Source organism: Astatotilapia calliptera, chromosome 8 (assembly GCF_900246225.1).
Source record: "Astatotilapia calliptera chromosome 8, fAstCal1.2, whole genome shotgun sequence".
Taxonomy (NCBI): Eukaryota; Metazoa; Chordata; class Actinopteri; order Cichliformes; family Cichlidae; genus Astatotilapia; species Astatotilapia calliptera.
The window spans coordinates 3152655-3174270 of record NC_039309.1 but is presented as its reverse complement, the minus strand read 5'-3'; the positions used below and the strand labels follow the sequence as shown (position 1 = coordinate 3174270).

Sequence of the window (21616 nt, the reverse complement as noted above, 5' to 3'; positions counted from 1 at the left end):
TCGTCACACGTCACATTTCATGTCTTTAAGAAAAACTCATCTTTTTAACTAGATTTTTTTTATAAATGGATTTAACTTTGAATGCTAAAATATTTTAGATGGTAAAGAACTCATACAAAACCATCATGTGTAAAAGATTGATATTGCCTGTTGGTTAGTGAAGTTGTGAAACCTCATGATGAGTCTTTTTGTTGTCACAAGTGAGTGGTGAATCTTACCACAGGACTCTGATTTTGACGGTTGTTTAGACTTTTATATAGCTGGATGCTTTGCAACCGGAGGAGTTGCAACAGTAATGTGGTAGTGTAACAAATTACTTTCCCTACCAAGTAATTAAGTACTATATTGCATTACTTTAAATAAAAGTAACAAGTAATGTGCAATACATTTTTTTGAGTAACAACTCCAACATTGTCTTTGAGTCTAGTATATTTTAATTCAGTGCCCTAAATCTGCAAGCTTATTATATCTGTAAACTTTTAAAAGGTTCAAATAAATCATTTGCCGATTTGAGAACATTTTGGGAATCTCCTGTTGATTTAATTTTTTCTTTAATGTTTGATTTTTTCATGCAGACAAAGCTTGGACTTCTTGATGTTTTGCCCACCATTCGTTGTAAGCCTCCAAGAGAAGTGATGCAGTTATTGGCCAATCGAAGGTCATTAAGAGTTAAGACCTTTGATCCACTGATGGATGGTCAGGAGTTTTGCAGTGAGGGAATTCAAAGACCCTATCAGTACTTAAGGCGTTACAAGGAGAAACAGGATCTGGATCATTTTAACTACCAGGAGGGTTCCAGAATGGGGGATCCCAGTGACTGTCTCAATCTCTTCCTGTCCTACTGTGGAATGCAAGATCCATCCTGGGGTGAGCTGAAGAACTTCTCCTGGTTCCTCAATGTGCAACTGAAAGACTGTGAGAACTCAATTTTCTGCGATCGAGAATTCCTTGCTGACCAGCTTCCTGGTTTCAAAGGGTTCATCGTAAAGTTCATGATTCTAATGGCAAGAGATTTTGCCTCGCCATCTCTGGACATGTCCGACGAGAGTCCCATGCCACTCATGGATAACAGTCAGGAAGAGGAACTTCTGGCCCGTCTGACAATTCGTAAGCGCTGGGAAAATGAGTCTCATCCATACATTTTCTTCAATGCGGACCACATGTCAATGTCTTTCCTCGGCTTTAATGTACAAAGTTATAGGCAAAACACACTCATTGCAGTTGATCCTCGCAGCAATGCAGTCCTGATACATGATGTGATGTCGCAAGAGCTTTTTCAAGGTTTGCAGCGGCAGAGGATATCTCTCACTGAGGACTTTGATCAGTTACCCCGGGCAGACAAAATCAAAAGGATTTCTTGCGTTGTTGGAGCAAAGAAAGGAATTGCAGACAAGCGATTTGATCCAGACCCTACCTATGAGCTCACTGCTGACAATGTGATGAAGATGTTGGCCATACACATGAGATTCCGATGTGAAATTCCTGTTGTCATCATGGGTGAGACTGGCTGTGGAAAAACCAGATTGGTTCGTTTCCTTTGTACTCTACAAAGGGAGGGAAGATCAGTCGAGAACATGGTACTTGTTAAGGTGCATGGTGGAACCACTGCAGAAATGATCTACAGGAAGGTGAAGGAGGCCGAGGCACTTGCTCACCAGAACCGTGTGAAGCACAATCTAGACACCATTTTATTCTTTGATGAAGCCAACACCACAGAGGCCATTTTTGCCATCAAGGAAATCCTGTGTGACCGAACAGTGAGAGGACAACCTTTGAAGGCTGACAGCGGTTTAAAAGTAATAGCTGCCTGCAATCCTTACAGGAAGCACTCACCTGAAATGGTGGAACGCTTGGAACGTGCTGGATTGGGATACCGAGTGAAGGCTGATGAAACAGAAGACCGCCTTGGCAAAGTCCCTCTAAGGCAGCTGGTCTACAGAGTTCACCCTCTGCCTCCTAGCATGGCTTCTTTGGTGTGGGATTTTGGTCAGCTGAGTGATTCAACTGAGCTTTCCTATATCCAACAGATTGTCCAGAAGAAAGTTGCTGACCATCATTTGCCACTATCATGCAAGAACATCATTTCAAATGTGTTAGCAGCCTCCCAGAAATACATGAGAAGTCGTAAAAACGAGTGCAGCTTTGTGAGTCTCAGAGATGTGGAGAGGTCCATGAAAGTGCTAATTTGGTTTTACCAGCACAGCAATGTCCTTTTCAGCAACTGCACCCGTCTCAGTGAGGATGATAAAACACTAAAGTGCCTGATTCTTGCAGTTGGAGTCTGCTACTACCCATCTCTGGTGAACAAAGAGGAGTACCTGGATAACATTTGCAGGTACTTCCCGGATTGTTACCGCTCTTCAGATGCACTGCAGACAGAGATTTCTTCCTGTCAAGACTTCTTCCTTCAGAACATACAAACCAGGGAGACTATAGCCAAAAATGTTGCACTTAAAGAGAATGTGTTTCTCATGGTGGTTTGTATTGAGCTCAGGATCCCACTCTTTCTGGTTGGCAAGCCAGGCAGCTCCAAGTCACTTGCAAAAACTGTGGTTGCTGATGCCATGCAGGGACAGAATTCCCACTGCAAGCTATTCAAGAATCTCAAGCAAGTTCATATGGTCTCCTTCCAGTGCAGCCCTCACTCAAGTCCAGAGGGCATCATAGGAACATTCAGGAACTGTGCTCGCTTCCAGAAGGATAAAAACATGGACGAGTATGTGTCAGTGGTAGTGCTTGATGAGATAGGACTAGCAGAAGATTCTCCTCAGATGCCACTGAAAACCCTTCATCCTCTCTTGGAGGATGGTTGCATCGACAATGACAAGCCAGATCCACACATGAAGGTCGGCTTTGTTGGCATCTCCAACTGGGCTCTGGATCCAGCCAAGATGAACAGAGGGATATTTGTGTCCAGATGGGATCCAAGTGAGGATGAACTTGTTGAAACTGCCAAAGGCATTTGTTCATCCTCCAACCCAATTCTCCTGAAAATCAAACACCTCTTCCCAGCTTTGGCAAAGGCCTTTCTGAGCATCTGTAAGGAGACCTCCAAGAATCAGTTCTTTGGCCTGAGGGATTATTACAGCCTTGTCAAAATGCTCTTTGCTGCAGTCAAAACTACACAGCATGAGCCGGATGGTGAGCAGATGGTAGAGGCCATCTTACGTAACTTCAGTGGGCAGCCAGAAGGTTTTGACCCTGTCATATTTTTCCAAGAGATTCTCCAAGACCTTAAAGAAATTCCAAGACCAAGCACCCTGCAAATGGTAAAAAAGAATCTTGATCATGGCACCACTGAGGAGAGCCGGTACCTCCTTTTACTGACCACCAACAATGCAGCTCTCCATATCCTTCAGCAACAAGTGTTTGCCAAAGGAGACTATCCACAGCCAGAAATCATTTTTGGTTCAGGATTCCCAAAGGACCAGGAATATGCCCAAATCTGCCGTAATGTGAACCGAGTGAAAACATGCATGGAGACTGGACGTACTGTCATCCTCCTCAACATGCAGAATCTCTATGAAAGCCTCTACGATGCCTTGAACCAGTACTATGTTTACCTCAGTAAGCAGCAGTACGTTGATCTGGGTCTTGGCTCCCATAGGGTCAAATGTCGTGTTCATACAAACTTCAGACTGGTGGTAGTGGAGGACCAGAAGAAGGTGTATGAGCACTTTCCAGTGCCCCTTATCAACAGGCTGGAAAAACACAGAGTGGATAGGAGCACCGATCTGGAGCCGTGGCAGCACACAGTTCTTGACAAACTGAGAGAGTGGGTGAAGGAGTTCTCCGGCGAGGCGTCAGAAGATTTCAAACAATCTGACATTTTTATTGGCTTCCATGGTGATGCCTGTGCCAGTGCTCTGTTGCAAGCCCTGGAAAGGAGAGCACTAAGAGTGGAAGACACTCAAGAAGCACAAGGCACTCAAGAAGGACCGCAGCAACAGGGAGAACAAAACAAAACACTTGAGACAAGCACGCAGAAAGATGTAATTCAGCTGGAAGATGATCAGGTGGGTGATGCAATGGAAACAGATCAAGAAACTGAGACATGTGAAAAGAATGATGATGACTCCATTGAGGTATGTAATGAAAACAAAGTGATGCCAGAAAGTGAAGCGATGATGGACGCAGAAAGTGATTTTGAGTCTGCAAGACAAAGTGAGGAGGACGAAGTCTTGGATTTAGCCAAAGGTCTCTTGTTAAACTGTGCCACTCCTGATGCCGTGGTGAGGCTCAAGTATTCAGATTTAGCAAAGCAAGAAATAGACAAACTCCAGAGATTGTACTTCCAGCAACAGCATCACCACTCACTTCGGGATTTTCTGGAAGATTGCTTGAAGGTGTATCAGGAGTCCAGCAAGTTTCTGGAGGTAAGGCGCAAAACAAACCTCTAATTTGTTCTTCATATTCCTTACAGTCTGTTTACTGCACTGTGTGCTTTGTGGTTCTGCATAGGTTACTACATTCTCCAGCTTGTTAACCAAATCAGATGTCAAGGTTGTAGCCCACGCTCTAGGACTGCACACAGACAGGATCCTACTACTGTCGCTCCACCAGTTCGACACTGAAGTCTCTTTCTGCAATAAAATACGGTAACGATTTTTCAAATAAAGCAGGATTTACAGCGTTTTAACGAGTTATTTTTCAATGAGATCTTTGTGCAAAATAAAGCTGCTCTCCCATGAGTCTCGACCTGCCACTGAGCTTCAATCATTTTGGACCAGAGTTGGTATTCCTTGTGTTACTCTGCAGTATTGGAATAGTAACACGTAACACATATTGATTAAATCCAGGCTGCCATAGGGCGAGAGGCAGGGTGCTGGACCTGGACAGGTTGCCAATCTCTCACAGAGCTAAAGTGAAACCCAAGTTATTATTGTAATTGGAAAAAAACCCAGTGTAATTTCAAGTTTTAGTTGATGATGGCAGAGTTTCAATGTTGCAGTGTCTAAACACAGACAGTGATGCAGAAATGAGCAAGTTTGGCTTTGCAGGTGCTTACCGGTTTAGTTCAGAGTAGCATTTTCTTTGCAGCAGTATCAGAGACGCTGATGCGGATTAATCTTGCTCCTGCTCATCTGTCTGTATTAGGGGTTTCCTTCAAAACGCTGGCCACTCTCTTCATATTCTGCTAATCCAAATGGACCTCGAGGAATCCCGCTGCAGCAGCGAGCTCATTGCATCAGCAAAGTAGGTCTCAACCTCAAACTCGTGAACAGATCTGATTTAAAGCAGGGTCGGTGAGAAACGGGACATTGAAGGCATTTGCGTTGTATTTGTCTGCCAACAGATACTGCACCATGAATTATCTGATGTCACTGGAGGATCACACTTGTTGGGTGATTTTCATTGTGAAGGTTTCAAGGATCCCAAGTCATTCCCAGTACATTGGTTTCCAAGGAGGTGAGGACCGAGTGGGACAACAGTTATTGTTCCACCACAGTTATTTTCATGATTGCAGCATTATGCTTGATGTATTACAATAATAACATAATGTTTTATCTTTTCTATCAAAGGAGTTTGGCACTCGGTGCATATTGACGACCTGAGAGATTCGGAGGACATGAGCCTGAACCTGTCGGCTTTCTGTGGAACTCTGATTAGCAGCCTGCTCAAACCTGCCCTCACAGGTAAACACTGTGCAGGAAGTATTATACTGTATTATACTACTCTGTAATGACAGAGAGTACGTCAAGGAAATAAAAATCTGTTTTCACGCTACCTGGAGCTTATTAATCATCATTACATACAACACTGTGTTTAAACCCAAAGTACCCACAGAATAACAAAGGATGAAAGATGCTATTGTTTATATTTCTTGCTCATTTAACCTGATTAGCTAGCTAGGCTAGCTCTCTTAACAACAGTACCTTTTATTTTTTACAGTTTCATTCATTTAAGTTTCTGCAATTTTTCTGTGATTTATCAAACTGTTACTGAGACGTTTGATGTTTGATGTTAAATGCAACAGGAGAAAGTGGGTGAATTACTTATAGTTACTAACATCTCACCGGCCAGCTTTAATAAGCCCGAGTGCCGTCACAGGTGTTTGGTTTTAATATACGGTTATTTATTTATTTAATCTAAAAAGTAAAATTAAGCTCTTAACTAGATTTTTAATAAATATATAGTTTTGGTTAGTTTTGTCTTCAAAAGGCAATTTAAGCCTCATTTTCTTGTTACATAAACAGTATTTTTAATCTTCATCAGCAAACCACGATGATATAGAAACCTTGAGGGGAGGAGAGGCCTCTAAAGAAGACAGACATGTGAGTTAATGTGAAATGAGATGATAATGAAAACATGTTTCATTATGTTTAAATGTTTACACTTGAAAAAATTATATAATTCTCTTTGCTTACAGAGCGACAGAGCTCAGCTTGACAGATTGTCTTTAGTGAGGTCTTGCATCCAGAAAGCAGTGGGTTTGCTGAGGGACCCCGACAGCGTGGCTCCAAGAAGTATGGAGAGGATGCACGTCCTTCTGAACCTTCTAGGAACTGGTGAAAACCACACAGGAGGTAAATATCCAATGCTGATCTCTATTTATATATTGCTGAAGTACGCTTTCAATGCCTGACAACAAAAGATGCTCTAAATATGCAGAATTTTGAAATGGTTTGATGACTTGTATCACTCGACTAATCTTAGATTCTTCATTTCTTTCTAATCAAACTGCTCTCTGTTTAAAGCTCACTTTCAGAGGTTGTTGTTGAGCAGACTGGTTGAGGCGTTGGCACAAAGAGAAGAAACGATGGGCGCTCCTAAAGAGTGGGTGTGCTCAGAGGCCAAGAAACGCCACGCTCTGCAAGAGGGAGGGACTCTCAGGTAAAAGTCTCCTGCAGATGTGACAACAAACCTCACAAGATCCTGTGAGGCATCATTAACTCAGTTAAAGTATTTGACTTTATCCCTGTCTACGTGTAACACTTCCAGCTCTTCAAAAATCACAGACGCTCAGAAAGATTGGCTTTTCACGATTTATTCCTGCAGAAGACATAAAACACACTCAACAGGTGTCTTCTGATGGTACCAGCAATTGTAGCTCCCTCACAGTGCAAACGCGTGCTGTGAGGAGCGGAAGCCTTAGCAGCTTCTAAATGCTAGAGTGAGATCCGGTTTCTGGGTTTTCAAAATAAAATACAATTTAAAAAATGATAAAATTCACACTTAAAATGATAATTAAGAACAGGTAAGTGCATGTTTTTCATATGTATTTTTAACTCCGTTACATACGCAGTATGAATCCATAATTGCAGTAAATCCTGTAAAAACAAATATTTATAAATTGATCAGTTTTTGGAGGTGAGAGGTGCTCCAGATAGAATTGGACATTTTTATTATTTGTTCATGCACTTGTACAAATTAGGCTCTCATATGCTATGATTTTCTGTTTTATGTATAAACAAAAGAAATACTTGTTTTGATAAATAACTGTTTCAGAAAATGTTCAAGTAAAAATGACAAAACAACACATTTTATGTTATTTTGTGCTCATTTCTATTGTCAGTACAGTTCTCTGAGACATTTTCAGGAATACATATAAAATAAACTTGTCATATCTTTGGATTTAAGACACACCCTGTGGCGCTGTCTTCAGTCCACCGTGACACCGATCCTGGCCAGCATGTTGGAGGTTATGGACCGGTATGCGAATCTGGATCTGCTCTCTGATGACAGGACCGGTCCGGGCCTGATACAGCTGTGGTTGGACATCCTGGGAGACTCGCAGGTTTTGCAACTAACACCTCCCCAAAAACAAAGGTACTTTGCATTACCTCTTCTGTGTGTGAACATTATCACCACCTCTCTAACAGTTGCTGTTCGTCTTTTGTGTGATTCCAAAGCCAGCACGTAATGTAAGCTGTGTTTTGGAGTTACACCACATGCTCCGCTGTGAAAGCTTTGCACTTTCTGAGAAATCGGGAGCCGGTCTAACTTCCTCTTCCTCTTACATCTAACACATTCATTTTATTAAAACCAACTATTTTCTTATTGTCTAATATATCACAGAGATATTCACGTTTAATCATGTCACCTAAGAGTGGTTCATCTGTTTGGTTCATCTCTGTAATAAAAACTGCATTTTGTGAACATAAAGCAATTTTTGTCTCTAATTATAATATTTTCCAGTGAGTCAGATCAGGAGGTGCTTGTGCAGCACCACTTCATGCTGGATGGTGAAGAGCAGCTCTGCTCGGCCCCGTTCAGCTGGCTGGTCAGCATGCACCTCGAGACTCTGTGGGAAGAATCTGAATTTATGCCAGGTTAATGACAAACTCAAAAACAAATCAAACAAATGAGGTCGATGTAGAGCGCGTTGAAATGGACATCTGTCTGTCTGTCGCTCTTCAGTAACAAAAGAGGGTGGTGCAGAGAGGATTCTCCAGTTTGTGAGCACCTTCAACAACAGCAGGCTCGGCAGTCACCTCCAGAAACTCTCAGATGGGGACCGTTTGGATTACGCCCGCCGCTATCTGCATGACTTCCTGCTGCTTTCTTTGAAGATCAAGTCAAAGGAGGAGCTTAAGGTACAAATATTATCAGTCATATTTCAGTAAAACATGTTTTGGGTGAAATAGTCTTGGAGTTATTTAAGTTTTTGCAAAATCAAAACTCATTTTTGCCAATCATCTTTTTATCACAATAAGAGCTTCTTGCCATTAAACAAGCAATATACCGTATATAAGGTGGTGAATGTGAAGATCCTAGTTTAAAAAAGTCATGGAAACAACCATGAACTTTAAATTAATTTTGAGGACGAGAAAGAGGGCCTGCAACAGCTTTTGTTTTGTTTCAGCAGCAATGAGAAATGAGCCTGCTCTGATGCTTTTACAGTGGCGCTAATTATACGTGTCACATGCAGGTGTTCACCAAGGCCATGCTGGGCTGCGTGTGTGAGCTTCAGACGTCCACAGGCACCAAAGCTGACGTCTCTCCTGCTTGGATAATGGCAGCTTCAAAGCATTTTGCACCCAGACTGGACACCCTCTGCCACATATTTCTGCTGCAGCCCCAGCTAGCCAATCATGTCGCTCAGCAGGGGCCAAACTGGGAGCCGGAGGAAATGGTGAGGATCATCTTTTTGGCTACATTTTAAACATTCTCGTCACACTTATCTGTTCTGTGTTCTTAAGTATTTTATTTCTGGCAGGTGGAGGACATTTTAGCTCTGGGTATCTGTGTCGAGGAGACCAAACTTCTGACCGTGACTTCCCTGGACGAGTGTGAGTCCTTTATGCGCAGGGTGGAGTTGCTGCAGCCGTGTTTGGATAGAGCATTCGGTCAGAAATACAGCGCCCTGTGTGGCCCTGCCAGTCTACAACACCTGGACTCTATCAGGTGAGTCAAGGTGACAAGATCTAGAGAAGGAAAAGAAAAACATTTCAGTGTTTCTTGGGTCCATTTTTATTCTCATCTGCCATTTCAGGTCACTGTGGCATGGCATGCTGGTCGTTGCATCTTTCATTCAGCATGTCACCTATAAAGTTAAACAGGACGACTCGAGATTGAAAGATCTGGCTCTCAAACACTGCAACCTTCACCTGAACGTATGTAAAAATGGTTTCTGCGTCTTCTGTGTGTCTCTGGATTTCACAGATTTATTGAGCAGATAACAGCATGAACACTTCTCTCGTTTTGACATTTGCTGTTAGAAGGAACAGATCATGAAACTTAATGGCTTTTTTGATTTGATAGTTTCTTTTAAACAGTTTAAAAGCTGTAACAGAAAGTAAAAGATCAGAGAAATGCAGAGGTTGAACGTAACCTGGAATTTAACACCTGATGCAGGAAAAATGTCTCGCTCTGACAAAACTGCAACTAATTATTTAATACATACATATGGCAGATGTTGCTGAGCTTAGACATGAGTACATCAGAGGGTCGACAAAGGTAGAGAGGCAAGGCTGAGGTGTTGTGGACATGTGCAGAGGAGGGATAGTGGATATATTTGACAAAGATTGTTGAAGATGGAGCTGCCAGCCGGGAAGCAAAGAAGACGAAGATTTATGAAGGAGGACATGCAGAGGGTTGATGTGAGAGAGGAGGGTGCTGGATAGGAAGAAACAAAGAAATAATTGTTGATGACTCAAAAAAACATGTTTCCACTTCTGATCCTCTAACAGCTGATGCAAGAGTCTCCTGATGTAAAAAGCGTGGACACGCTGCAGCAGCTGATCCGCATCCTCAATTCCTTCCACGAGGAGTGCATCAGCAGGGACCTGAGGTCAGGCTCCAGACTTCAGTTCAAGACTTGATTTTAAGCCTAATCTCACAGCAGTATTTCTGTTGCATTGATGGTGTGAATCTTAAATTAAATAATTTCTAATAAGATAATAAATATCTTACCTGATCATGTTTCTGTGCAGGTTTGGCATTTCTTGCCCGGTTTGCCTCTCTGAGTTCAAAGAGCCGTCCGTCCTGCCGTGTCAGCACGTTATCTGTCTGCCGTGTCTCCAGCGCTGCATTCAGGCCCACAGTCGGTGCCCTAAATGCAAGAAGGAACTGCCATCCAACTTCAACCCCACTGTTTCTCCCACCATCAAGTGAGTGGGGAAAAATAATGTAGAATCGACAGTGGGTCATGTACTGATCAGTCTGTGCAATAATAGTTTAATGGTCCACCTTAAAATACCACTGAGGGGTATTTTAAGGTGGTCATAGTGAGGTTTCACATTTATAACTCTCTTACTGGGAGCACCTGTCACCGCTGTGCTTGCCCCACCTGGGCCACAGCCAATCAGAATCCAGCCACAAATGTCCGAAGATGAAAACTAAACAACAACCACATACTCCAGGTATACAAACAAATAATCCTTCGGTTAAACATCTGTTCTTTGAGCTATGTAGTTTGACCCTGGATGCCATAATTTCATGTTCACTCTCACAGTCAGTCTTAATTCAGTGATGCTGTCCTGCAGTGTTATTAAAGTCTGAAAGCTTTCTTCTGATTAATGGCTAACTGTATGAATTTGTGTGGCTCAGGAAATCACTAGAACAGCAGGCGGCCATCAGACGCTGCTGTAACGCCTTCTTCCTGGAGGTGGTGTCCAGGTTCTGCCTGTCGGAGGGTCAGAATCCAGAAGAAGGGGTTGTGGAGCTGCTCTTCTCTTTACTTGTGTTCGCTACCGGTCAGTGAGCAAATTACTCAGTGATATTAATCAGATAACCGATGATGCTGTGGCAGTGAGGCATTCTCTGTTGTGGCTCTGTGTGCTGCAGGAGACGTGTACAAGACCAGAGAGCTCACTCCCTTCCTGGAGTGTGTGGATAACAGTCCGGTGGTCCGATCTGTGCTGCTGAAGCTGCTGCTGCAGTACAGGTGAGGTCAGGGTAAATTAGAACTGACGCTGTAGAAACATGGCATGAAAACTAGAGTGTGAAAGAAAAACCAAGGCTCAAAGAAGGATTTCATTGAACATCCTGTATGTGGAGATCTGGTAAGAATCTGTTCCTGGCTCATTGGAGTATATGTGTTAGCTTTGCCCAGGTGAAGTCTCACATTCACACCTACCTGAAGAACCTGGAGGAAAATCTTCTAGATATAGAAGACCGCACTGAACTCTACCTGCTGTTCGTCAACTGCTTCCAGGTGAAAACAGACAGACTCTCCTTCCCCTTTAGTGCTCTTTGCATTACAATTTTCACCTGGGTTGTTTATATTTGTATATTAAGTTCATGTAATTTAACAGAAGTGAATTGTTTCACATGATGAGAGAATTCAACTTTGAGTTTTTGTACATAATCCTTCATTTCCCAGAAATCAAAATTCACATTTTGCACTAATTTCAGCCTAAACTGTCTGTTTGCCACTCAGGATTCTCTGTTGTGCTTCAAAGCGAGAGACGTGGAGAAGAGCGTAGAACAGCAAACACAAAGTGATATCAGCTTCCTGAGCAGGATCGCCAGGAAACAGACTCCAGACAGACAGGAAGACCCGGCAGAGTTCCTGCTCAACACCGCCAGGCTCAGAATCTGTTTGAGCACCGCTGCAGAGCTGCTGGAGAGAGCCACAGCTCAAGGTGGGCTACACTTTGAGTCACATGTATGCATGCGTGCATGCCTGAAATGTTAAATCCAATACTGTGGTGCTGTGAGCTCAGATCAGCTGTAAGTCAGTTATCCCAGGCAGGTATTGAGTGTTTCGTCTTGCATTCAAAGGTGGAGAAATGGAGGCTAATCAGTACCTGCGACAGGTGAGGGGTGTGTGTGAGTACAGCGGTAATGATTGGCTCAAGGTTTACCTGCTGCGAGCCCTCCACAGACGCTCTGGCATCGAGCGCATCCTGTCCCTGATGAACAGTCCGGCCTCAAGGTGGATCTTCCCTGCAGAGGTGCTTCGACTTCAGGTAAGAAAATATCTAAAACGACAGAGCTCCTTCCATCCATCCATCCATCCATCCATCCATCCATCCATCCATCCATCCATCCATCCATCCATCCATCCATCCATCCATCCATCCATCCATCATAGGCTAGGTTACAGTATTTCAAAATCAAACATTGAAATCTTTTTTTCCTTACAGAGAATGATTCTGACTAGCGTGGACAGTTTCCTTTGCTGCGGGGCTTCTTATCGAGCCATGAGAGACGCTGTAGCTCGAGTTCTTCTGGAGAACACCTCTGACACCTTTGTGACAGAGCTAAAGGTGAGCAAGATGCCAGGAGGTGGATGAGGATCTTATGTTGTCTTCTTTTTTGGGGCAGTGTGCACAGTTCAGAAGAGGAAAGAGCTTTAATGCTGTCTGTAGATGTGTCATGTCTCCCTATGACCACCAGGGGTCAGCGAGGTCATTTAAAAGAGTGTCTGAAACGAAATAATCAGTTAATCATTGAAGGAACATAAACATTTCATATTAACTCAAATTTTTAGCACTTAACATTTAACAAAAGAGATTTAGGATGATTTATTGACTGTTTTTTCGTGTGTTTTTAAATTCTACATTTAAAACAAGCTCCTACCTTCAGCTTGTTCACTTGTTTAACGTAATATTTGTTTTGTCTTTCTCTACAGAAACTTGAAGGCTCTCAGATCAGCCTCCTGGCCCTGGCCTTGTTCAGACAGGTCACCTGTCGCTACAAGTCACCTGATGTCAAAATACATCCCTCCAAACAGGTAAATGTCTGACTTAATCATTTATGTGTCTGACTAAAAAAAACGTTGTATATTTAATGTCCATCTACAGTTTTCTGACATGTTGCACTCTGAATATACAGGACACAGCAAGGCTGGAAGAGCTCCTGGGAAAAAACATCAAATCAGGGGAATTCAGGAATTTCTGCACTTCACTTCTTTCCAGTCACATTGGCGGACCACATTCACGTCTCCATATAAGCCAGAACCTGCCAGCTCAGAGGCAAACCCTCCTGGAGCTGCTGGTCCATCTGGTCTCTGTGCTCCTCAGTGAAAGTCCTCTGCTCGTTCCTCTTCGTCAGATAGCCTTCCAGCCTGAGAACGTCACAGTAAGACACTTCTTACAGTCACTTACACTATTTTTTGTCCCACCCTGCTAGAGTAGCTTTGCATGACTCAAGGCTCAAAATAATCATGATTTATTTGATGCTAAGCCTTGACTATATCTGGAATATTCACTCTGCCTTCCTCTAGAGGCAGGAAAAACAGAGCAGCATGAATCCTGAGCCTTTAGCTCTCAGGGATTATCTGCACTTACAGTGACCTTATTGTGGAAACTTGAACCATGTTTAATGTGAGCGTCCACCATTGGGATATTGTATACAAAGGAAAATCAGAATAAATGTCAGTTTACATGGTTGTTTCATGTCTTCTGGATAACCTGAGAATGACATTTGAATTTTATAAAACCAGGAAATAAAAGATTCAGTTAAGTTTCATTATGTTAAATGTAGAATTTTGTTTTTTAAGGGAAAAGTAACTGCAGATTTTTAAATTGTCTCGTGAGGTCATACATTTGTGTTCATAAATTTAGCTAAATGATAAAATTCTGAGGAAGGGGATAAAATTAACTCAGTTTCCTTCTTCCCGGCAGAACGCCTTCCTGCCGACCATGCCGGATGATCACACAAATGAAGCCAGACAGTGGTTGACAGGCGAGAGGAAACTACAGAGCTACAGTGAGTGATTCACATTCTGAAGTTTGTTACTTTTGTTACTGACTCTTTCAAATCTGTCTTTTTTCCTCTTTTTTCACATTTTAGCGTGTGCCAACGGGCATGTGTGTTTTGTGGGAGAGGTATGAACTATTACTCTTTCCTTAATGCTTGAATTAAAAGTAAATTATTTAACAAGTAAAATATTTCAGATTCAACAAAGCAAAAACAAAATTAACCAAAATTCATGTGCTGTCCCATAGTGTGGAAGACCAGTGGTTACATCGAGATGTCACTGTGGGATGCCAATCGGTGGAGAACGACATGTCCCAGTGTCTGGATTTACACAGCACACAGTGCAGGGGTATTTCTTTCTTCAGTTTAGCAAACTTATTACAGTATTTGTCAAATATCTCTCTATATATCTAATATCTGCTTTCCTCCATGTTTGTGTGACATGTCAGAGATCAGACGCGAACAGGACACATTTTAGGAGAAGCTCATCAGCGCTCTGAAGCCCCAGAAAGGCAGATGACGTACGCTCAGTCCTGCATCCTGCGGCTGCTCACGCACCTCTCCATGCTCCAGGGTGCCATAAAAAATCAGAGAGTGAGAATTTACCTGAGTGTGGCTTTGCATATCTGTGGTTTTAAAGGCTTGCATCATGTGATAATACTCCTGTTTTTTGGCGGGGGTTTTTGTAGGAAGTCGGTACATTGATCCACCCCACACCGAATGATGTCTTTAAATTCCTGTGGCAACATCTTGAAAAGGACATGAAGGTTTTGGGGCAGACTCTGGATCAGAACATGGACAACACAGCGATTACAGTTCACCTGATCCTGGCACGATTCCCTGCAGGTGATACTGACTCAACCATGATTGTTAACATGCTGCTTGTAATGTCGCTGTAGAATAAACGTGTTTTAACTGTGCTGAACGTTAACAAAGGTTCCCGCAATGCAAGACCCGATCTGTCCTCCAGACAGAGCCGGCAGCAGTGGGAGAAGCTTATATGTGATTCTGCCATCAGCCCAGTGCTTCAGGTAAGGAATACAATGTTTTTCAAAGACATGAAAAGACCTTTTGTGCTTCAGATTGATAAAGTTTTGTTTCTTCTGCCTGTTTTCAGGATTTGCAGAAAAATCTGACTGAAGCTCAGAACAGAATTGGAGCTGATGATGGGCTTGCTGGAAGCCCTTTGCTGAATCTCCTCTTTGGGGATCCTGGGAAAATGCTGTCCTCCCCCTCTAACTGCCCGACACACCGCTCGTCCTTCTGGACTCTACCCGAGATCATCACAGTGGAGCGTTTTTCTCAGTTGGTGGAAGAAAAACAGGGACAGAGTGCTTTACCTCTCCTCAGCTTGTTTCTTAAGAAGGTATCAGCCATCATCAAGCCGATGTGCACCATATTTCACAGATTTTACCTTAAGAGATTAGGTACAGTGAGGATGGCACAACTCTCCCTTAAATTTCACTGAAATCTGCTGAGGAGTGTCAGAGAAATTGTGCTCAATATCAGAAAAATTCAACTAAGAAGAAAATATCAGAAGTGATCCTGAACGCTTGTCTGTCACAGTAGTTTAGCTGATGATCTGGCGAGAAGTGAATGTCAAGGCAGGTTGAACCAGAGAGGGTGATGCCTGCAGGGATCTACACACAAACAGAGACAAGATGTGCACAAACACAGAGGGAGAGGGCACAAGACCACAGCAAACAGCACCGGAGGAACAAGACCGCTTTTAATAAGATAGCAAAACAGTAGTTTGCTATATTATTGAGTCAGCATGTCAGCATCAAGCTAAGAGTCAAAACAATGTGACTACGCTTTGAGGGCGTTGCATATTCAGTGGTTAGTTCTACACTGAATAAACAATGTCAGGCCTCCTCTTCCTCCTGTTACTCTAAACTGTAAAGCCCTTGTACTCTTTCAGTCTCTTCGATTTATGGCTTTCCTCAGACTCAGGCTTACACTATGCAAACAGTGGAGAGGACTTTCAGATGAGAGGTGAAACCTAAAAAAAGTCCAATTATCTTCAGATCAAATGTTTAACACAATGGCCTGGATGACTGAGAACATACACAGGAAAGCAAGCAGTGAATATTAATGCCCATTGCATTAACAGGCTTTACACAGTATTTCCCATGTTTGCTGTTAGGGTGTTGAATCATAGCACTGATCTCTGTGCAAAGATCTGAGGTAAAGACCTGACAACATTACAGAGAGAAACCCAACAGTTGTCTTTGAGCAGCAGTTAGCAACAATGGGGAGTAAAAAAAAAACAACCCCAAAACTCTTTTTTTAATTGGAAGAACTGTATGAAGCAGCTTAAGCGGGACAAAAGGGGAAAAGAAAGCATGTGCCAAAACGTAAGGACAGCAACAGCATACTTCTGCAAAGGCTGAAAATCCCCCCACACCATTAAGTCTCTGAATCCAAAAGCATATCTGGATACGGATGATTTTGTAATGTTTTTTGGGAACATCAGGAGGATGTCTCTAAATGTGTCCTATTGGGTCAAGCCCCATATCCAGAGAAGCTTCGTGCATATCCATTTATTTATTATTTATCACCTGGCTAACAAACAGAATCGACTGTATAACCTCCTTGTCTCGGGGGATAATAAAATTCTGTGAGGTTGGTGGAGCCATTAACTTGCAGAAGAAAAGCTGACGCTGGCTTTGTGTGTTTTTCCCAGATTCACTGTGTGCGGCAGTTACATCACCTTCCTGAGCTAGCTGCTTTACAGTCTGACCTGCTGAGGGTGTTTCCTCTGGCGTCACACTCCACACCGCAGACTATTGCGCAGAGGTTACAACAGATACCAGCAGGTACATCGGCCTTGCACCTGTGACTGATCAACACCAGCAGCAACATAACACAGACACAAACACACTCACAGACACAAACTGAATTCTTGTGTCATCCTCACTAGGGTACCAGAAGAAGATGCTGAGTGAGAGAGTGGGCAGATTCATCAGAGTGTGGAACTCCCTCAGAGCAGAGGTGGCAAACAACTGTAAGCATCTGCATGTCTGCTTTAAACCCAAGCAACGAATCTCCATCTGATGATAATCAGTGTCGTTTATTTTATTTTATATTATAAACTGAATGCATATCCACCAATTTTATATATAAAAAATAACACTTTATCAAGCAAAGTCTCATTTAGAGTCAACATAAAGATGTAACTAGGTCCAGATGTGCTTCATAATAGTAAAATAATCACACACTGGCACATATTTAAACATATTTAAAGCTCAGTCACATGATTACTAAAAAGAAGTGAAGTGATTGTTGGGGTGTTTATTGAGTGTCAGAGCAGTTTTCAGTTCCAGCACAGTGTTTAATATAAACAGTGGGAAGTCTTCAGTGTTTGGTTTCATAATATTTAGTTAAACGGTGGAAACATTACATTTTGACTTTTATTTTGGAAAATGAAAACCTCAGGTACAGTTGTGTTATTTGATGTCAACGTGGTTTGGGTTTAGAGTTCGTATTGCAAGAGTTACTTAATATTTTCGGGGCATCAGTTACTAAAGTGACTCATGAACGAGAAGGAGATTTCTGTCTGGGTGATCGGTTTTCCAAAATCATCACCTGGGCTCATTCTGACAGCTGTGAAGGACAAACAGTCCAGTATTAGGAGACTTACAGTTTACGCAGGCTGGTGGGGCCAAAGAACATCCAGCTCCAGGGAGTACTGGTGGCACTGCTTATTGGGAAGAATGTGAAGTCTTCAGTCTTCATATGATTCTGGTTAATGTGCACATGTGTCACTCCTTTCAAATGAAACAACAAAATGCACAGATGATGAGGGAACACTGTGTTTCTTGGCAGAAAGATTCAGTTGTTTTGGGAAGATGTCAGAGCTACGTGTCAAAAATAAATTCGACTTAAAGAAAGAAAGATGTTTTTATTCAGCTGAGCCGCTGTGTTGTTTCATTCTTCTGACTTCTGTGTGTATACAGCAGCAGACTTGGGTGTGGATGTGAACTTGTGTGAGAGGGAGGTGACAGCCGAGAGCTCTGGGGAGTTTCTGACTCCGAGCCGACACGGCCCGGGATCCGTTCTCCAAACTCTGGTCGACTTCCTGTCGGAGACTCACAACAGCCTGGTGAGAAAGGCCAGGCGAATGAGCGGCACCGAGGACAGGTCAGTCCAACATCAGCTGCAGAGGCTCGTGGGCCACAAGACTAAATCAAAGTGCCGTTTTCTTCTCAGCTTCCTTAATTAAATAACTGTTAAATTACAGGTGAAGCATAATTGGCAAATAGTCTTTTGTAGGGATCGCACTGAGATGAATTAGAAATCTAAGAAGATTCCAGACAACTATATACAATCAATAAAAATAAATGAACAAAATTCTTGTGAATTGCTGCTAGATTTTGGACATTAGCAGGAAAATAACTTGCAAAGTGATGCATGTGTTGCTGTGTACTTCATGCTTCAGAATGATAAAAAACTACATTTTGTCACCAGTAACTGATGTAACATCCTGTTAGACCCCCTCTGGCCTCTTTAACTGTTAAAATCTTCTCCTGTTTTTTCCTCAGTGAGTACAGCGTTCCTTTGGAGAGGATATCAGAAACCCAGCTGACACTGTGCCACCCAGAGAGAGAGCTGCTGCCCCTGGTTTTAGCCCATTGCCAGTACACCTTGAAGAAAGGGGGCGAGACTGACAGCAGCTATGACCTGCCAATCATCCAGACCCAACTGGCACGCCGCTTCCTGGCTGGAAAACCACTTATCAAAGCGGTAATAATCTAAAATGCACGTGGATGTCAGGTAAAGCCAAACTCTCTACTGACCTTTTGTCCTCTTTGGTCTAAATCAGGACACCTCGAGGTACCTGAACCGACACCTGCAGGATTTCTCCATGGTTCTAACTGAAGTCAAAAAAAAGATTCCTCAGGTAAAACCATTTTACACACTGCTGTTGTTATCTGGAACTGACAAATGCCAGCTGAGGAATGTTCTCACTAGTTCCTGTGAGGCCACTTTGTTCAAGTTAAATTCCTCCCCTGACGTTCTGCTCCTCGGGCCCACTGACAGCGTCTGTCTTGCAGGAACCGCTGAAGGGTTCGGTGAGCAGTGCCCTGAAAACGGTGCTGCGCTCTTACACGGATGTTTGCGATGCTGTGTTTGTGATGGAGATCGGCCTCCGATTCCTCGGGAAAACAGGCGGAGAGCCCCAGGGTCAGCTTTTGTCCTACCTCACTGATTCACTGCAGATGGGCCCGCAGATTTCAAGCACCGTAGCCAAGGTATAATGTTGCAGATCTGCAGCTTTGTCCACTATGCAAAGAATGTTTTTATGTTTCTGTCTTTGAAAACTTCAATTATTGTTTGAATTTTGACATAAATCTGTTCTGTAAATCTGAAGTATACTTGAGCTGTGACTGAGAGGTGAAAACAACATTTCAAAGGTCTTTTAAAACTTCTGTTTCTATTCAGGGTCTTGGCCAAAGCAAACTGGAGCACAGCATATTCACCTGGCAGCTTCTGACTTGCTGGAAATCAGAGCTGATGCTCAACAGGAAGCAAGTAAGTGTGAAGAAAATCTTAAAATTCAAGGAATGTTCTCGGTGTGCTCGTTATGCAGTGTGCGGCTTCACCACCGCTCATTAAAGAGCCACAAAACTCCACCCATGGTGACCATACAATTTGTTTTCGAGTCAGTACTGTTACTCGTGACCCCTGCTGGCTGCCAGGGACTGACCCAAACCACACCATGGAGAGTGAATTTTTCGTGGCTGTAATCTGTGGAAGGTGTGCCGTCTGACACGGCAGGCGCCCAGAATCTCACCTCAATAAAAACAGAGAATTATTTTCTCTTTAAAAACTCTCTTGATACCTGAAATCAAGCAGACGGCTACATCTAATTCATGATCGTGTTGCAGGATCCGTTTCAGAAACTGCCGTCTGAGTTCCAGGAGAAGCTTTCGGAAGAGCAGAAGAAAGACCTGAAGGCCTTCCTCGCTGTCACAGACGTCGACACCTTCTCTTTGGAGCTGCATGAAATTCTTCTGCTGAAGACGAGCAGCGCTGTGCCTGACCAGGCTTACCAGCCACACTGGGAGTAAGAGCGTACACATCACAAATGCACCATTTGTGAGATTAGTTGTTGTATGAGGTAACACACCAAATGGTAAAACAACACAAAAACAACAGCATTATTGATGTTTTTACAGCTGAGATTACCCAACAGCTATTTTTGGACTTTCTTTTTTTCAAAAGTGTGCCTTTTGTTAGCGTAAGATTACCACCCCAGTCTAAAGGAATCCATTGATTGTAGACAGCTTTAATGAGAGTAAAGTGTGGCGGTCTCCCCCCCTGGGATTTGGAGCCTTTTGACTTCCAGGGACAACAGCGTGACCCCTCCAGGCAGCCATCTGTCAGAGGAAAGCAGCTTAAGTTGTGTCCCCTCAGCCACAGGTCATTTCTATTGCAGCAGCAGCAGCTGGGTGGGAAGTGAATGGGAATGCTTAAGGATGACAACAATGGATGCAGTGCTAACAGTTGTTTTCTTCATGTCCTCCCTCCCTGCTGTGTGCAGCATCAGGTCCACCTTAGAGATCCATCTGGAGGTGAAAGACCTTCCACCCCTGCCGGAGCTCGAGTCTTTACCAGAGGAGATCAGGCTGGGACAGAGCGCTGATGTGTGGAGGGCAGCTGTGGAGTTTAAAAGGAGATAGAGAGCAGAAATGTTTCTAGAGTTGGCTGCCACAGTATTGGATACGTTGTTATTAAATGTACGATGTAAATATTGTAAATAATTACAGTTGTTAAATTTCTATTACTTAATTGTGCCACGTGCAATTAGGGAACAAGTTAATGAATAAATGAAGGACCTAATACAGATGAGGTATTTCCCAGCATTTTCACAATCTTTATTTTAAACTTTCATCACATGCAGAGTGATTAGAAGCCATGACAATCCCTCACACACACAGTATGAAGCATCAGGCGGAAAGCCAGTAAATCAAAGATAATAAAGAAATGTTAGCATGGGAACATGCTCACTTAATTTTAAAGATATTGCACACTTTTATTGCTTCTGTTTTCCTTGAATGCAAAGAATGATAGATTTGGAGATTTAGTGCCAAATAAAATAGATTGGGGGAAAAAATGGTCTGAGTCTGTTAGTATGAAGTGATAAATTCTCTTGGTGTGAACACTGCACATTCTTGCTCTAATTGTACAGCTATTGAATTTTATATACAAATTATAGACACATTTTAGCTCAACTTGAATGTCTGGCTTCTTTCTCACGCTCTTATTATGTAAACCAGACTGCTGAGGGTAACCTGTTATATTAGCCATCACAACCACAAGTACCTAAAAGGTAAATTTATAGTTAATATTTAATAATTGCTTATTAGTTGTTGAAGACTTTGTGCCAGGTCTCTTGCCTTTCCGGTCAGCAATACAAACAAAGTTAGTAGCATGTAATGAATATAAAGAATGAAGCCTTTATTCTGGAGCTGTATTAAAGGAAAACTTTATGTAATGCTAAATTAAGTTGGGTCAGCTC

At 42.7% G+C, this 21616-nt stretch overlaps 1 protein-coding gene across 1 annotated transcript in view; it reads left to right on the top strand.

Moving 5' to 3' along the window:
- Positions 1 to 21116, top strand: part of rnf213b (ring finger protein 213b) — a 33813-nt gene extending 12697 nt beyond the window's left edge. Inside the window, exons 26-65 of the mRNA XM_026177843.1 lie at positions 576 to 4376; positions 4462 to 4598; positions 5098 to 5196; positions 5297 to 5409; positions 5523 to 5636; positions 6217 to 6275; positions 6371 to 6527; positions 6699 to 6834; positions 7582 to 7770; positions 8140 to 8273; positions 8362 to 8537; positions 8873 to 9076; positions 9161 to 9348; positions 9437 to 9557; positions 10134 to 10234; positions 10377 to 10553; positions 10993 to 11138; positions 11230 to 11329; positions 11488 to 11599; positions 11825 to 12029; positions 12169 to 12356; positions 12534 to 12656; positions 13022 to 13123; positions 13225 to 13470; positions 14016 to 14100; positions 14185 to 14219; positions 14340 to 14440; positions 14541 to 14685; positions 14781 to 14937; positions 15028 to 15122; positions 15209 to 15457; positions 16778 to 16910; positions 17015 to 17098; positions 18051 to 18234; positions 18636 to 18837; positions 18917 to 18994; positions 19149 to 19346; positions 19537 to 19626; positions 19983 to 20161; positions 20639 to 21116. Of these exons, the coding sequence (XP_026033628.1) occupies positions 576 to 4376; positions 4462 to 4598; positions 5098 to 5196; positions 5297 to 5409; positions 5523 to 5636; positions 6217 to 6275; positions 6371 to 6527; positions 6699 to 6834; positions 7582 to 7770; positions 8140 to 8273; positions 8362 to 8537; positions 8873 to 9076; positions 9161 to 9348; positions 9437 to 9557; positions 10134 to 10234; positions 10377 to 10553; positions 10993 to 11138; positions 11230 to 11329; positions 11488 to 11599; positions 11825 to 12029; positions 12169 to 12356; positions 12534 to 12656; positions 13022 to 13123; positions 13225 to 13470; positions 14016 to 14100; positions 14185 to 14219; positions 14340 to 14440; positions 14541 to 14685; positions 14781 to 14937; positions 15028 to 15122; positions 15209 to 15457; positions 16778 to 16910; positions 17015 to 17098; positions 18051 to 18234; positions 18636 to 18837; positions 18917 to 18994; positions 19149 to 19346; positions 19537 to 19626; positions 19983 to 20161; positions 20639 to 20777 (9282 nt within the window). The 3' untranslated portion in view covers positions 20778 to 21116. The remainder of the gene's footprint in view (positions 1 to 575; positions 4377 to 4461; positions 4599 to 5097; positions 5197 to 5296; positions 5410 to 5522; positions 5637 to 6216; positions 6276 to 6370; positions 6528 to 6698; positions 6835 to 7581; positions 7771 to 8139; positions 8274 to 8361; positions 8538 to 8872; positions 9077 to 9160; positions 9349 to 9436; positions 9558 to 10133; positions 10235 to 10376; positions 10554 to 10992; positions 11139 to 11229; positions 11330 to 11487; positions 11600 to 11824; positions 12030 to 12168; positions 12357 to 12533; positions 12657 to 13021; positions 13124 to 13224; positions 13471 to 14015; positions 14101 to 14184; positions 14220 to 14339; positions 14441 to 14540; positions 14686 to 14780; positions 14938 to 15027; positions 15123 to 15208; positions 15458 to 16777; positions 16911 to 17014; positions 17099 to 18050; positions 18235 to 18635; positions 18838 to 18916; positions 18995 to 19148; positions 19347 to 19536; positions 19627 to 19982; positions 20162 to 20638) is intronic.
- Positions 21117 to 21616: the final 500 nt, after the last annotated feature.